Source organism: Apostichopus japonicus, chromosome 21, assembly GCF_037975245.1.
Source record: "Apostichopus japonicus isolate 1M-3 chromosome 21, ASM3797524v1, whole genome shotgun sequence".
NCBI classification, from domain to species: domain Eukaryota; kingdom Metazoa; phylum Echinodermata; class Holothuroidea; order Aspidochirotida; family Stichopodidae; genus Apostichopus; species Apostichopus japonicus.
In genome coordinates, this window is record NC_092581.1 from 9,901,640 (window position 1) to 9,919,641 (window position 18,002).

The window sequence follows — 18,002 nt, forward strand, 5'->3', positions numbered from 1 at the left end:
CAAATTTATCTTGTTACTGCACGCTTTTTGGTTTGTGAGCATCTAGTACTTCTGCGTGCTGAAACTGAATTTGCGTTAGAACTTGCAGAAACCAATGGCGAGATTCCAAAAATGATAACCTCAATAATCTATACAACCTTTGGTGTACAAGACATGATTTCTCGACATCCTCTTCCAACAAAATCATGCTTTTCTTATTTTTTAATATTTTTATCAGGGCTTGTCGTCACAAGCTTTGTTGGTACTTTGAAGACTCCATCTCTTTTGTCAGCCAAAGAATGTCACTCTCGACGAATAAAGCTTTCTTATCGATGTAACCATTTCCAGCGAATCGTCTTCTCTCCTTTCCCGCCCCCCCCCCCCCAAACTGATTGAGAGCATGCTTACACAGCAGTTACTACCGCATAAATCCACATTTTAACTGCACAATGGCGAGCGGGAGAAATAAAGTACAGGCCATTCACTAGCAGGTCTCTCTCTCTCAATAGCTTTAATGCATGGCAACTTTCAACTCTTCTTTTTTTTTCTCCTCCTAATTGACATAACGTTCCTTCTCAATCACTGCCAGATGTAAGACCAAAGCATCACATGAACCGGGAAAACGAGAGAGTTTTGCCACATTTTGCATGATCACAGAGTACGAAGATTGCAGAAGAACCAACATAAAAGGTAATGTAAACATGACAAATGGCTAATCACAGGAACAAACAATTCCGAGGGCCCTGAAGATGTGTTTTACATGGGCTGATGAGTGAAAACTACACACACAACTTCAACGATGGAGTACTGATGTACAGATCATGGGGAGGTTTTCAAGCCATACTTTGTGTGTAAAGTTGTATCAAACAGTACCATACCAAAAGTACCAAGAGTAAAGATCAGCTCACTGTATGTATTAATTGATAATTTATTTGCCTTTAAAAGAATTGCGCATTAACACTGTTGTTATGGTTGCTGGTTTATATAGGAAAATCATGGACAACTGTAAAAAGAATTAACAAATACAGGAAAGGAAACATCCACTTCCTGTATTATATGTGATCAACATTTGTGACAATTTTAGTTTTCTAGGTCATTCCGTGTCAAATCACGGATGGCTGTTGCTGCACCCTCTCCAAAAATTCCCAACTTTATTTGTATGACTGGAACATCATGAAATATGTATATTCTGAAAATTTCAGTTACATTGCTTCACAATTGGCCCGATTTATCACACTTTGAAATTCTGCAATTTGTCGCCACCGTGGCATTTTCTTGACTTTTGAGGTCTCATTTCTCAGCAATTAAACATCCTACTACCTTTCTATTACAGATGCCGATAGAGTCTATCCCATAGAACAGATATATTAAAAATTAGGCTACAATAATATTGTATTGTGGAGTGAGGTCAACTTAAAAGTGTCTCTGTTTCCTGCAATACTGAAGACGTCACACCAAGAGGGGGGGGTGAAAGGAAAAGGAATTGGAGGTACACACATGTTGCACTGTCTTGCAACTAAAATGAACAAAAAACAGTTAAAAAAAAAAAAACAACAATTGCATGTATTACATAAAACACTTCAATCCAGGAAACGTTGTAGTATCCATGTTGGCTCTACATGTGGACACAGGCCTGTGTATGACACGGAGGCCTTCAGATATTGTTCCTGCACTCTATCAAATTGTTCTGTACTTGCTATAAATATTTTCCACAACATGTTAAGGAGCCCAACGTTGTTGTTCATGAAGACTATGCAAACTCAGTATGCAGAACATGTTACAAGTGTTTTTCATGATACACACAGTAACCATCATCATTTCAAACGTCACTCACAGTGTGGATACTTACCCAGCCAAATGTATCAATTAATTAGAAAGTAACAAGTCAAGGAGAGTCCTAATTACCAAAAACAAAATTCAAACCACTGCATGAAAGAAAATATCCATTTCCCCTGCCCCCCTTTGTTACTACAATCGTGTGACACCACTTACCAGTAACATCACCTTAAGGTAAGGTGTACTAACCACCACCCTCTTACCGTTTTGTAAACTATTTTTTAATTCACTTCTAAGTGACATTTGAAGTGATAGGTAAAGGATGTAATATTTGTACTTGCTCCTTTTTAAACTTGTCAGACCCTTTTAAGGTTCGACAGCAGTACAAACAAAATCTCGAACGGAAAACACCTAGCAACAATAGCTGCGAGATTGATGGAGACATATATATATTAACGTCAACAATGAAGGGGGACACACAAAAACGTGAAAGAAATTATCAAAAACATAGAGAAAGTCTTGTAACAGCTCACAAAAACGTTCAAATCTAGATATCAGAATGATGAACAAATAAAAAACCATTTACTATATGATGCAAGCAGGATACAATAATTTTTATGGCAAAGGAGTAATTTTTAGATTAAAGGTAAAGAGATACCCAACACCTGAAAGGCTAAAGTTCTAATTAAGGCACCGAAAATCCATGCAACCACAACAAGAACCACAACAAGAAAACCACATGTAAAAAAATCATATAGGAAATTATGTTGGTCATAATAACACTGCTCTTCATTTCCCCCCCCCCCCCCGCCCCCCTAGCCCTATATATTTGAAAAAATAAACCATCACACCTTCCCTAATCTTATCCTCTGAAAATTCTCCATAGCAACCTGGCAAACAAAATTCTGTCTGTATTTATAAGAAAGGTATATATTCACATTATATATGAGGGGTGGGAGGCCAACACTGTATATATCCTACAGTACTACATGAATATTATTTACTATGTGTGTCATGTAGACCTACTTAGTATGTCTCACATATATCTATGATTGACTATATGTTTATACAATCTCTTTGGTTATCAAAACAGCAAAATAACAGGCAAAGTGCTCCACTAGCTTATTGGCAACCATAGCTGTGCAGATGGAGTCCACGTAGCCAGTAAGATGGGCAGGGGGACCATGATGATGTTTGATTCTCCCAAAAGTTTTTGTTTTTCATTTTTAGAATTCATAACATGCTAGATAGATATCTACCCCTATTAATTATACATATATACATAAACATAAATGCCATATATATATCCATATGAATAATCTATATCCATATTTTATCTGTACATATCTATATACATTCAAGTTATTAATAAATCAGACAAAGATTATCACCTGAAATCTCAAGACTGCTCCGAGTAATGAACTGCGTCCGATTCGCATAGCAATTTTGATATTTTGATTTTATATATTTTTTTATATTTTTATATATTTGATATTTTATGATATTTTATGTACTTTATGTTTTAATTGCACGATGATGAAAAATAATACTTTTGGTACCGGAATGAAAAATGGCTTGATTACAACTTTGCAATCGTGTAGCAACTAGGTGACTATAATGCAAATAGTTTGATATGATATACCTGATACATTATACCCTGGCACAGGGTGGGGGGAGGGGGGGAAGAAGCAAAATGTTGTCATTCTGCAAACATCTTTAATAACCTTATTGTGCTTAAAGTAGTACTACTGTTGCCAACTGTTTTGTAGTCCCCATCCACCTGGGCTCCATCTCGCCCCCCCCCCTTCCCTGCAGTTTATTTCCCGAGTCACCCCAAACACACACTGCAAGTGGCCCACCACTAACTACATAGTGAGCATTCTTTATTGCTTGTCACCAACAAAAATTATGCTTTTCAATCAAAAACTTTCCATTCAAGAGAATTTCAGCATGAGATGGAAAAAAAAAAAGAGGTGTCTTTCGAAAGTGCAAATGTGACTCTATAATGGTAAATAACAAAGATGGATACAAAATGAATGAAAACTGTTTGATTGATAAACAGGGAAAAGGACAGATAGAGGGAAAAGTGATGTTGGCAAAGAATTCTGATGAAGGATAGATGCATACCACGTTTTCCAGAAAATGAAAAAGAAAAGGGAAGTTTAAAAAAAAAAATGAACAGGAAATGGTTGCGGAGGGGGGAAAAATGGCCCCAAAAACTTGGAATAAAAACAGAATGTGACAATGAAGATGAAGTAAAACCGATAACTGTTGCAAAAAAAAAAAAAAAAAACTACAATAATTGGCGAAAAAATGCAGGAAGCTTGCTACATCCACCACAATGCACAGCCCGACACCAGCACAGAAAAGTACAGATAGAGGGCGATTCCAACTCTACATGACTGAATAGAAAGAGCAACTTTGCGTGGTATATAAACTTGTTGTCTCTTTTTTTTTTCTGTTCTGTCATTTTTTTTTATTTTTTATCTCTTACCCAATGGTGAAGGGGTAGTACTGCATGGGGGCTGGCTGGGGGCCGCTATCTGTCTTACACCTTGTGTGTTGGCTGTGGAGTGGAAATTTAAGGGATCAAGGAGATGTTAGTTCTTGTTAATATTAGCAATTAAAATAAAAAAAATTCAAAATTCTGATTCAGTAGAGAGATTGGTTTTGATTTACTTAAAAAGAAAAAAAGAAAAATAAAGAATGTGATTAATTAACTTTGGACATGATGGAGTCTTTCTAAGTCTGTGCACACACTTTGATTATAAATGTCCAAATTTAGATCAATTGACGATCTCACCAAATTTGTAATTCAAATATGATACATACATGGCAATGGTACAATATTCGACTAATATTTATATTAATTATAACTAAGAAAGAACTTCATATCAGGAACACTCAATAGGAAGGGAAGGAGGGGGAGGGAGGGAAAGAATAAACTGAACAGAATGAGAAAAGGTCCTCTATAATACAAAATAGTGTAATAGTTTTAGGGGCGCCATGAGGAATTAGAACGGGCAATGGTCACTGTCGTGAGTTCGGACATCCCTCGATGGGGTCACCTAAATTTGGACAGTGATAACTCCACTTGTTACACACTACTCTTATATCAGTAACTATATATGATCAAAAAGGGAGAAAAATCCACAGGAAAAAAAAAAGGTCAAAATGGAAACTTGTGAAATTCTTCAGAAACATTGGTTCCAATCATGTCTTCAGTTCTCTTTTCTTGTAAAAAGCAAAGCTTTAATTCTGCAATTTTTAGTCATAATTTAGTAAATTTATGTAGATTTGTGAGCTCTGATAACAGTTAGACATATCATTGGATGATACAAGAGTCGTTCTATGTAGAAAGAAACCTTTTCCTTTGCAAATTGCTTTGCAATCTGAGACAGACGATGAAATTTGACGGAGACTGTTAAGTTGTCAAAAGAATGAGATATGTTTACAAAATCCCAAGGGGAATGAAGTAGATTATTACTAAATTATTACAATTTTTGTCTATTTCTTTCCTGCTTCTGCCGGTAATATTTCTACCTCAGGTGTAATTCAAATTTAATATGGAGCCTAGACACAATTACAAAAATCTACATTTATTCAGATTATAGCGCTGACGAAAGAGATCTCGTCTTTCTAGACTCTCCCATCAACAACTTGGATGTTTGGCGAGATTGTACGGGCTGGGAAAGAAGTTGATATGTAAGGTGTTTACATGTGCGTTTCTTCTTTAGTAACATCCGTGTTGTTTCAGTGTTTATCACATCATGTACAATGGCAAGCTATTTATATGTGACTATACACTGGGTTTACTCATATGTAAAACAACCCACTATGCAATTGCCACAACATTAATGAGTTGTTCAATTGGGTAATTCAGTAAAAAAGTCAGTTGAACATTATTGCCGATACTTATAGTATGAATATTAAAATAGCTCAGTGAATGCGGAAAAATGAATTTCTACTTAAAATCCCTTTCAACACAGGACGCCCTGTACGTAAATATAAGTACTGAGAAAACCACATTCAAAATATAACAAAATAAAAAAAATGTTAAACCTTAAAAAATATAAAAATAAAAATAAAAGGAGAAGGAGAGGGTTGAAAAGAAGGGAAACTAGGTGGAAGAGTGTTATGCAATTCACAAATTATTCTAGGTGCAATGAGATCAAACTTCAGTAGATTGTAGATTTCAATCATTTGATACATGTATCTAGATGGTATCAATCGAAATAACAGGGTTGGAAGTAAATTAGAGAGGATTTCAGTAGTTGTGAATTCTAGCAATCAAACTAGTTCCATGGGAATGCAATCAAACAAACTAGTTCAAGATAAATGCAATAAAACAAACTAGTTCCATGGGGAATGCAATCAAACAAGTTCAATGTTGATGCAATCAAGCAAACTACTGCTTCTTCATGCGATAGAGCAAACTAGCTGCATTTGAATGCGATCAAACTAGTTCCACATGAAGACAATCAAGGACGCTGGTTCCACATGGAAGCAATCAATGAAACTACTTCCATGTGAATGCAACCAAATAAATTCAGTTTCAAAATGAATGCAATCAAAGAAACTATATCCAGAACAATTTTCAATCAAGTAAACTAGATCCATATGAATGCAATCAAGAATTTCTCTTCACCCAAACTGGCACAATCAGTTGGTTATTATTGGAAGAACATATCAACTTATCATATCAACCAATCATATCAATCATATCAACCAAGACATTTCAGGGTGGCATCTTTGATCAAAGTTAGGTTTTTCTATTAAAGAGTTCATATGTTTGGAACATTGTTCTTGGACGAGAGGGTGAGGGGAAGGCAAGGAGGAAGAGATGAGTGAAGGGGGTGATAAATCCAAATTTATTATCAAAACAGTCCCACAAATTTGCAACTCAAATCTTGTCCACATTGTGAAGGAACAAAATCAAAGCTTACAGTTTCTAGGCAAACAAACTAATTTGTGAAATGCTCCCATCATCACAAATTGTCCACCATAGGGAGGACATGGTGTTTATACCAGATGGTGTTTATACCAGATGCTATTCCACACTGCTTTCAGGATTTTGATTTCCATCGCATGAAACAGATGTTCTAATTAATTGACCACATCCACTGGTTTATGGACCACATCCCACATCCCTACCTAAAGACAAACGTTTCTGTTTAGCTACTAACTTCCTCTCATTTTAACAGACCCTAAACCGAACTATTACTCAAAGTAAACACTGCAAAATTGATAAACCTTTTGACAATCCTGTAGCCTAACCTTAAACACTGTAAATTGATAAACCTTTGACAATCCTGTAGCCCCTAACCTTAAACACTGTAAAATTGATAAACCTTTTGACAATCCTGTAGCCTAGCCTTCCCTACCACACAGAGAATGCCAATAAGTGAGTACTGTTAACAGTGATCAATTATTAAAAATAGAGAAATAAACCAAGGTCATAGTCCACACTCTTTCCTCATACACGACACCTAAAGAGCCGATTAAGAGATGAGAATATGTTCTCAATATTCCTACGTTCTTTGGAAAGATTTGAAATATATCTAGTCACGCTCACTTTGCTATGGGATTATGGTTGCTCATCATTTCAAAAACTTATTCAAAACTGAGGTTAACTCCTACTGCTTTAAAATAAACACATTGGCTGTCTTTCCGCCTGTCTGTGTCACTGGAAGTTTTCGGACAAAGCTCCTCGTAAGCCTGTGTCGCGAAAGCTCGGAAATTGGAGGTTTACAGACCCGTGCACTATTTAATAAGCCTAGGACTAGAATCTTCCTTTAGCTCTCTCCATCTCTCTCTCTCTGCCTCTCACACAGCTTCTTCATAACACCTGGGAGGAGATCCTCAAAATGTGTAGGCTTATCAAAGCCAAAAGCTTATCAAAGCCAAGCGACTATCACCAGCAACACTAAGTAGCGTGATGAGATCGATACCGAATGCAATTTTTAAGAGTACATCGCGTATCATACACTCGTTCAACAGCCAAGATTAGCTTACCTCAATCCTCCTAGGATTTTCGTCGAGTATTTTTTTTTATAATTTTTTTTCTGTGCCATTTCTCGAAACCCAGGCGAAAGAATCTTTCTCTGAGTATGTAACACTATCAGTCAGAAACAGTGATATTCATATTGCTTTACGCATTTCAAGTCCAATTGTTATAATGTCTCCTGCATGCGTGGTCGATTCCAATTTCTTTCATACATGTTCAAATACTATTCCAAGAGGTGTGTGTGGGTTAAGAATACTTTTGACAAACTATAACATTTGAATCCAAAACATGTTGCTTAAAGCAACATTTTGTATAATATTATATAATTTCCTGCTAGGATCGAAACGTCAGGCCAACTTACTTTTACACATTCTATAATTTTATATAATTTATATATGTTAAAAGTTATGTGTGCTGTCTAAAATGATCTCAATTTCTCTTACAAAATTTATCATCAAGTCAAAACTGAATATGTACTGAGAGGAAATTTAGAAATTCGCTAAAATATCAATTGCTCCAAAGTTACAAACTCCCTTAAAGCAGGATTGCCATGACACACAAATTTGGAATCCAAAATATTGACAGATTTTCCCCTAAGAACTGATTTCAATTTTAAAATATATCTTGTCTGGGGGTGGTGATGGAGTGAGGTGGAGTAGGATGGGATGCCAGGGGTGGCTGGGAGAGGAGGTAGAGTAAAATTGCAACAACACATATCTGCATGGATACCCACCTAATGGTGAAGCCGTGTAAGCTGTTTGTGCTTTGGTTGCGTTAGAATTATCCCTGTAAGTTCCGTTGAGTATTGCTAACTCCATCAGTTGCTTCTTCTTCAGTTCATCTTCACCATCAGCCTGTAAATGTAAAGCAAACATGAAAAGTGCGGAATAAAACACCCGTAGTGTAAAATGTGACGGTTGCTAACTAAATAAAAGTATGCAGTTGGGAAAACGACACAGAGAAACCATTGATGACCATACTTCCAATGCAGACCAAGAAAGTGGACAGGCCAAAAGTGATCTCTTGCTACATATCACGTACATTCAATATGAGATTGAACATAATGCTGTCATGTCTCGGCAACACAGGACAAAATAGGGCTGTAAATCTCTTCACTAAACATGCAACCCTTACAGCAAGAGTGCCAATGTTCTGCAGAGAATGGTGAGGAATTAAAGAAGTAAATATCGCTCCCGCTCCCACCTTTCACTTCATGGGTTATAGATTTTTCTCCCACCAGTTTGACTCAAAAGCCCTCTAAACGGGGGTTCCTAAACAAAGTAAATTTCTCTTCCGGGGAACAGCCCAGCCACCTGATTTTTTTCTTTTTTTCTTAGCTTAGTTCTCCTCCAAGGAGGTTGTTATTGCTAGGTCTGGGGGCAGCCTCCCAGTATTGCAATGTATGTTTGAATGTGATAAAGAGAGCTCAAACCGTAAGTGTGCTAGTAGGGAAACTTCGTTTGAGTGCCTCTTAAGAACAGAAGGCATCTGCTACTGAAAGAAAACCACAATGCTACAGACCTTGAAACCATGAGTTAGGGTAGTACCCACATACATATCACTATTCACTACTGCCAGTGGACATGTGGCAAAAATAAAGGACTAAATAAGTACATCAAAATTATCTTTTTTCATTCTTTATTTTGTCTTCTTCTCCATGCTGTAAGTCTCTCTTTAATTATCTGTCTCTTGTTTTGCCTTTTTTGTCACCCTCTGTTTTTTGAGAAAGTTAATTTGCAGATGAGTACAGCAACCCCAAGGGTGAGATTGTAAAGTACAAATTATGGTCACCAGGCGGCTGACACAAAACCAACAAATGTGGAAAAAGTATTTGCACATGGTTGGTTTTTGATGGGATGTACCAAAATCAACTGGAAATCATGATGAATTGAAAGGCTGGCCACTCAAGGTGAAATGGCAAGCAACGAGACTTTAACGTGATGATGATTATTCAACCAGAGCCCTCCTCGACAAATATTATTGTTATAATTAGAACGGGCACTCTGAATTATTCGTATCCTAATCAGGCGGGAGGGAGGGATGGCTCGACCTCATACGAGCGAGCAAAAGGTGTCTCCGGGAAGGACAAAAACATGTGTTTGATTATTCCACATTTATAAAACAAAAGAAAATAGCAGGAATTGCTTTCCATTTTTCTTGTTTTCATTTTTTTATCCTGATTGAAATTGTTCAGCTTTAATATTATGTTAATGCTTGTAAGATGAAGGAAAGAAAATAAATTAACTTAATCCACGTATTGATCACCTAGTCAACGATTTATTCAACAACTAACATTCAGTTATGTACTAACTGTGCTTGGTTCACAAAATTCATGCAATATTCACAAAAATTACAACAAAATGAGACAGATTATAAGCAAGGAACTTTTTAAAACTATTTCAGACAATTCAGAAAGAGACTTTTACATTTGAAACATTCGTGAGAGATTTCAACATTTACGACAAATGAAGACATTAAAACTTTGAGTTGAAGGGAAACTGACATTTCTTGAAAGTGGTGAAATTTTCTGCTGTGTAACATGTATTGCGAAGGCAGTTTCTTGACTCAATTTTGATTTTAGTAACTTAATGCTCATTAAGAAACTAAATTCCTATCGAACTGTAGTTCATGAGATTGGCTTGTGAAGTTTATTACAAATAACGAAGCAAAAGTCAAAGGTAAAAAAAAAAAAAAATTAGAGTCTTCTAAAGTTACTTTTGAAGAACATGCATGTTACTTTTTATGGTACGAAAATGACAAAAGTGTCAAAATTAAATAAAGGAACACATTCAATAATCACTGACTTGCTGTTCACCTTTAAATTGGTAGCAAAAATCTTGCAAGAAATACCTTAAATTTGATGATCAATTGAAATATTTGTTTGAGTGATACTTGGGTAAATTTTGTAACAATTGTTGACGAAACACAATCTGCTTGCTGTGCATTCCTAGCTTTTCTCACATGTTGCACATAGTGTGCAGATTACTTAATTATTATCCTTGCCAGACATAGTGTGTAGATTACTATATATTATCCTTGCCAGACACTCCGGTATATCTTATCACCAGCTAGACTTTTCTACACAGTTGTATATTATCACAGTGCTCGGTCATCAACCATGTGTCATGTATGTAGACTGTCTATATAGCCTTGTATTCCTCAACTATGCATTTTGCGGAAGTGTATTAATTTCATGGCTTATCTTAAAGGGCTTTTTTCTTTAACACACATAGTGTATGTATCCTCTACACCAGGGACTACAGTGTGTACTGGGTGTCATGTCTGTCCCAACAATTGCTTTAGCAATTATACCACATATATATATAACAATGTTTCATACAACACACTATAATCCTGAGCACTGTAAGTTCTAAATTCCCTTCTGACTTGCACATAAATCTATGACCCACGTGGCTCTGGTAGAGTATAAGGCCCAGTCACTGGATTATCAGTTGGTTCACCATTTCTACAGTCTACTGCGAAATGGTTAGATCTAACAATACGACCCCTTTTAATATGACCCTGGATTCAAGTCACAGCCTTTGGGCAGCTTTGGCTTATAGAGAAGTACCCCCTTTCACAGCAAGGAGACACCACAGGCTTTTCCTTTCACAGAAGAACCACAAGCTAAATGCATTTACATTAGAAATTTCTTTAACTCTTTAAGAGATCTAGCCTTCTTGTTAATCCCCCAAAAGTCTACTGGCATTGATTTCTATTGGAGGGGTAGGCACCGATCAATACTAAGACCCAAGGATAGGCCTTGGTTACAATACAATAGGACAAATCTGAGCCAACGGACAAGAGGGTGGCTTATAATCTTCTTGACAGGACAATTGTCTGCCTTCAACAGAGAGTATCTATGTTCAAATCTCTCTACAATTAATACATGTGTACTATTGATCTTGTTTACAAGTTTCAACCCTCTGCATATACATGCATGTGTTTGTGCATATGTATAACTTTTAAACTAAACGGCTACATTCGCCCATCTCCATAGTCAATTTTGGCTTCTGAGATCTCTATGGAGATCTTTACCTTTTTGTTTTTGGCAATTGCCCTAGATGTAGTACAATAGATTTACAGAGATAACACTATGTTTGGTACACAAATAACACTCATTATTTACTACGGTAGTGGCCCAGCTGATAAGAATCTAGATGCTGTGCTGACTTCTGTGGGGAACATAGCAACAGTGTTACTAGGGCATTGTTTGCTATCATTCAGAACTTCACACCAACGCTTTTTTTGTAAAAAAGATCTTTTTTGGTTTTGGGGAGGGGCTGCCATGTTTCCAATGTGTCAATTCATAGGAGATGACATCTTTCACTTTTGTTTTTCTTTTCATATTTTCAAGGTGCCTGTTAACAGCACTCTTTGTTTACAAAACCAATACCCATGTACCCAAGCAGATCAAGTGTCAACCCCTCACAGCTGGCCCCTCCAAGCCGACCCCTCCAAGCCGACCCCTCCAAGCGGACCTCTCCAAGCCCACCCCTCACAGCCGACCCTTCCAAGCTGACCCTTCCAAGTGGTTACTTGACGTAAGAGGGAAATACTGTTCTGAAAGAAGGAACTAGCACAGTATATATAGTAATCCATTACAGATGGTTCTGTCACATCTACAGTATAGGCCAATGACGATAGCTGGGTTTGCAATGAGATGTACAACAACAATATAGTGTAACGAGACAGTCTGTGACTTCCCAGATGAAGGTTGTCACCACATACTTGCACATACACAGCGTACCATTTAACCTAAGTCATAAGCATCCATATACTTTATTACACTGCTGTGATTTTCCTACTAGAACTTTCCATTCTATATTGTAACAATAGTGAGCCTGAATTTATGCTATAAATAGCATGAAATGCAAGTAAACAACATTTCTAGCAAGACTGGTGAAATTGTCTAACTGTGGGTTTTAACATTGCCCAGACCCAACATAGCTAAAAGTCGATTGGATAAACTCTTGTTATTATTAGGTAACACAGTACTGTCTATGGAGTAACGGTATTTACACCTCCACAAAATTTCTGAGATTTTTTCTTTTCTGTAGCAAATCTTTCCAAGGCCTCCACAGCATGATACGGTTGATTTATTCTATCTGAAGAGGAGACAGACCGAACACTTAGACATATCTAAGGACAATGAAAAATGCATGCAAAAGAAACCCAGCAAATAACGTGATATGTAACAGGGCAAAAAAAAAGTAGTTCACAAACAAGACGCTCGGATGCAAAATTTATGTGTGTGTGTGGGTGTAATATGGGTCAAGAACTAAGAAACAACAGACAATCTGGGTCCTACACTGTAGCAACCTGAATTTTCTCTTGAACATAATGTGTAATAAAATTACTTTTAATAGCATCATTATAGTTCCACTTACTGAAAAATATATGTTGACCAATAAGAAAAAAAACCAAAAAAATTCAATTATGGACTTATTGAGGTTTATTTTTCTTGGGAGTGGGTAAAGGATATAGGTGGGCATTTAAACCTGTCATCAAATTTCTAACTGTAGCATATGAATTTCTCGAGCAATATAGAGACACCCAGGCAGTTAAAGTAAAAAGACTAAGCTTTGGTCAAATGTCCAACTATACAGTACATTTATGTCTAAAAAGGAGATCATTTGGACATACATAGTGTTAACCATCTCTGGACAGAAATTTGAATTCCTTGCCAATCATATATATATTTTTTTGTCTGTGGTAGAGTTTTTCCATAAGGACTTCTGGCTGTCATCTAAATTTTAATTTACGATTCTTTCATCTAATGGAGAAAAATGTAGCAAGAGTAATTTGGTAAAATCCTGTCGGGGAAAATCCCGATTCCGTGAAAACAGTGTGCTAATGGACATTTAATTTCCTGGCTATGCCAATTTGAATAAAAGCAATTGAAGATGACATGCAGGTGGTTTATTATTTGGGTTTTCCAGCCATTCCTCTCTCTTTCTCGCTTTTCGGCAAGATACTAATAAAACATTTAGTGTGATAGCTGGTGGGGAACCTCCAGATCCTGTAATATTGAACAATTCTTGCCGAGGGCCTAAGGATAGTCTATACTGAATAGATGATGATACCAGAGATCACCACAATATGGGAGAGGCAGGGTTTAAGGGAACCAATAAGAGAGGTGGGACGACTTAAGGGGTCCCATCTAGGGATGATTATCCTGACATGCATTAGAACGAAGACACTGAAAATTATTAATCTTATAAACTATTTAAAAGGTCCTAAAAATTAACTAGGTCTGTAGACGATAATCTTTTTTCACTTGGACATTGAACGTGTGTTGGAGTAAGGGAATAATAATTATCACGGTTGCATCTTGGGGTATCCCCCACCCGCCCCAACCCCATCCCACCTCCTGCACTCACCATCCACCACCCACCCATCTGTACCGACACACTGTATTTCTTTCGAATTATTTCCCTTTGAAGTAAAAACAGGAACAGCATAAAATCACAAATAATTGACACTTTAGCCAAATTGAAACATTGCTATATTTATAACAGATTGAAGAATCTTCAGAGTAAGGTTAATAGAAAGCCTGTAAATTCCTTGAAGCAAAAAGGGCGAAGGAAGAGAGCAACAACTGAAAACACATCAAGTGAAAACAACCTTCTTTGGGATTTGGTCCCTATTTCCAAACATCCAATGACATATAGCATTAAATACAGGTTTTTTCCCTTTCCTAGAATATCTGTAGCCTATAATATCACAATCCTCAATTTACAACAAGACTATAAAAATCTTTTGTCCTGTAGAAAGAATAAGAACAATAATTGACCTTTCAAAGTTGTACAGTAGGATTACTTTATTTTTCTTGCAACTAAATCTGAACTTTCACTTTTAGCACAACCATTCCTTAATATCACTTACAATGTTTATGTTGCATTTTACAATTTGCTTCAAACGTAACTTTGTTCCTATCAAAGAAATAAGGGACGACTTCTGGTAAAATACACACAACCATGGACAAAATTGAGGCCAGACAGACATGGATAGTGGAATTTCACTGTACCCAAACCCTATACTCTTGTGTGCTTGAGGCAGTCACAGTAACATAAAACCCCGTTCAGTGTGTACAGTACACGGATTCAAAACAAGACTCTGCAACCCTGCAAGAGACCAGAAAACAAAAAACATGCCGACTCGCTCTCTCAAGAGCACGGCGTGAAAAAAAACATTGTTTTCCCAACTTCTCAAAGCTCCTCGGGCAACTCTTGAAGCGATATGGGTAAATAAAAATAGAATTCAAGGACGGGAGCCTTCGTGAACGCTTCAAAATTGAAGAAACTGCTCTGGAGGACTGCCTCTCTGGATGTGAAGAGCGTGAAGATGAGAGGCATTGATTACGGGCAGAGCTGGAGGGCTAGGCGTGAGACGAACTGTGAAACATCCAGACACCACTTCATTTCCTACAAAACCCAGCGCACGCAAAAACAAAATTTAGGCCTGCGGCGTGAACAGAGGATATGTTTCTGATTTAATTAATGAAGGCAGAAGTATGCATAATTATCCGAGGAACAAATAAATTTTGGGGAGAGACATGTGGCATTGAGAGCCTCACCAAAAACATGAGGTTTTCAGAGAAATCAGGGTCAACATGGCAGAATGTGTTATACTTAAATTTATAACCTGGCAAGATTTTGATAAATATCGCAGGACTACTGTATCGTATATATACTGAAATAAGCTCAAGTAGATTGGACCAGCTCTATCTCCACACACACACCCTTCCCCCCCCCCCCCCCCGCCCATGACCAGAAATCAACATCTGTCTATCCACTTTGAAGATCTTTCCATCAGCATTTCATTGTCAATCAAGATATCCACTGCAAACCTATCTATCTTGTACTCTATCTTGAATTTATTTTTTCTTGAATATTTAATACACACAAATTATTCATAGTATTTTAAACTACTGGAGGGACGGGAGGGGTACAGTATGGCAAGTTTTGCAACCAGTACGAGCCAGCATAACTCAGATAATGCATTTCTTATGGATCCAATTCCCAATAGTTTTACTGTAGTCTGCCCTTACCATCCATCAACTCATCCCCTACCTGATCCCCTACCCCCCTCCCACCACCATGTACAAATTGGCATTAAAGCATACATGTATGAAGGTTTCATTTGAACTGCAGCTAGGCCATAAAACAGGCAAGCTTCCAACAGCTTCACAATCTGGCTGAATGACAATGCCATCACTATTGACCACAAACAAACTAGACAGTTCAATTATGGTCACCCATGCTCAACTTTCAACAGGCATGTTACTGCCAGTCTTGTTTATTATTATTGATGATCTAGAATGCCTGGCAATTTCTTTTCCAGAATCAGAGCCTCTTGGGAAGTGCTTTTGTAAACTTTCTAGCAATTTTCATATGCTAAAATTTGGAGATAATAAAACTGCTGACTTTTAACTTTCCGGTGTACACCCACCCGCATCATTTATGCTCTAAAATGATCTCAGTTGTTCCAATTCCACAGCAAACAATGACAATGTTTTGTAATGTGTTTTGAACATTTCTGTCATCAGGTTATGACTCACTTAATTGAAAAACTGCTCCAAAAAGGTTTTTGGTAAGAAAGTAACTGCTACAGGTATGTCGAGAAGTGTGAGTAGGATCGGAAGGGGTTGTGTGGATGGGAGGGGGGTTGTGTGGATGGGAGTGGAGGCTAGGGGACAGGAGCAAGAGAGGGCCAGAATTTTTAGTGGGAGGAGTCACTCGAACGGGGGTAATTTCATATTCCATTAGAGAGAAACTAACGGGAGATCCTAACATGCAAATTCAGCCAACCTCAAACTAGAGAAAACTTGAGATTCAGGTAACATAGCTTTTTGGCAATTAGATAATAAAAAAAATTCAGCGATTGCTCTTCTTTATAAATTAATCCAAAAACAAGTAGTCATGTCGTAACAGTGAGTCTAATTGACACTTAAACAGCTTTTTGAGCTGATTTGATAAATCTTCCAGATGTCAATCTGTTGTTACTTGTTTCAGCTCCATACAAAACTTCCCATCAAATATCCAGTTCACCAGCACGACTAGCGTAAAGAAAACGTTTCAGATAGAGACGTGAAGGTAACAAAACCTAGATTTCCTTGTGAGCGTGCAAATGACTAAATATTAACTAACCATTAAGTGTCCCGGGTGACAAATTCTTGCATAAAATACTATATTTTTTTACTCTAAATAGCACTGTAAATTTGATATTATTTTTTACGCTAAATACAACTGTAATTTTTTTTTATTTCTACTACTCTCCAGAATTAACTTTCAAGTTTGCTATGAAATCTCTGGGTGTTCTACATGTGGTCTGAAAATGGAATCCTCCTCTCCTTTTCGTAAAATACACTGGTCATAATGGGCTTGGAAGAGTTTGCTGACCAAACGGAGGAGAAAGAGTGACTCCTAATGGAAGAAGCTTTGGTACCCCACGTGGTTCCCCCTACTCTTCTCCTCTACAAGATGATAATTCTGACCATATGATTTTTAATTCTGACAAAATAACGCTCCTAGCAAACCACCTCCTGTGAAGATGTATCTAATTATGCCCGCAGAGAATATCAAAGACAGAGATCAACGGTGGTATGTATTTGCAGGACTTGTGATCTATCAATAAGCTCGCGATGAGACTACGTAAAAACAACAAAAGTTAAAAAAAGCAGCAGTAAGAACCCTGCAAAACGCCTCTAGGTAACGTAAGAGCAAGGTAGTCCCCTTGCTCCTTTTATTTATATCTTTTGTTAGCTTTCTTATTTTTTCTTCCCTTCTTCTTGTTTTTCGGTGTGTGCAAAAGTGTCCGTCCCTGGTCGTTGAACTGAAACAAAAGCCGTTTACTTGTGAGGAGGGTTTGTTATTGCATCTAGTATTTCAAAGACAAACATTCCTTGAGTGGGTCTACTTCTCGAGGGTCAAAAAGAAACTGACGGTGAGCCAGCGAGCAGCAGCGTCTGTCGACTGTGATGACCCGATATGTAAATTTACAATCACTTTTAGAGATGTCTAGAGTCTCCAAGTTACATCCATCTACACGGTCTTGTGATTGATAGCTGATACATTCCTAGATGCATACCTGGCCAGCTCACCTAACGCCATCATCCTCTGCGCTCTTCTGTAATTTTCCAAGGAGTCCTAAAAGGTGGCCGGGGTAATTTTCATTCGAGGGCAAAGAAAGAGGTTATTCCAGGAGGTATTTTTTTTTTTCTAATTCCCTTTCTTGT

General features: G+C 37.3%; 1 protein-coding gene across 9 annotated transcripts in view; it reads right to left on the minus strand.

Moving 5' to 3' along the window:
• LOC139962807 (KH domain-containing RNA-binding protein qki.L-like) overlaps nucleotides 1–18,002 on the minus strand; it is a 91,600-nt gene that overhangs the window by 30,540 nt on the left and 43,058 nt on the right. For 7 of the 9 annotated variants that reach the window (XR_011791366.1, XR_011791365.1, XR_011791364.1 and 4 more), the window contains exons 5-6: nucleotides 8,496–8,616; nucleotides 4,250–4,321 (exon numbers count right to left, since the gene is read on the minus strand). Coding sequence is in view for 4 of the 9 variants with exons in the window: in XM_071963152.1 (XP_071819253.1) it covers nucleotides 4,250–4,321; nucleotides 8,496–8,616 (193 nt within the window). In the remaining 5 variants the exon portion in view is untranslated. The remainder of the gene's footprint in view (nucleotides 1–4,249; nucleotides 4,322–8,495; nucleotides 8,617–18,002) is intronic. The other 2 variants (XR_011791367.1, XM_071963154.1) reach the window with 1 other exon arrangement.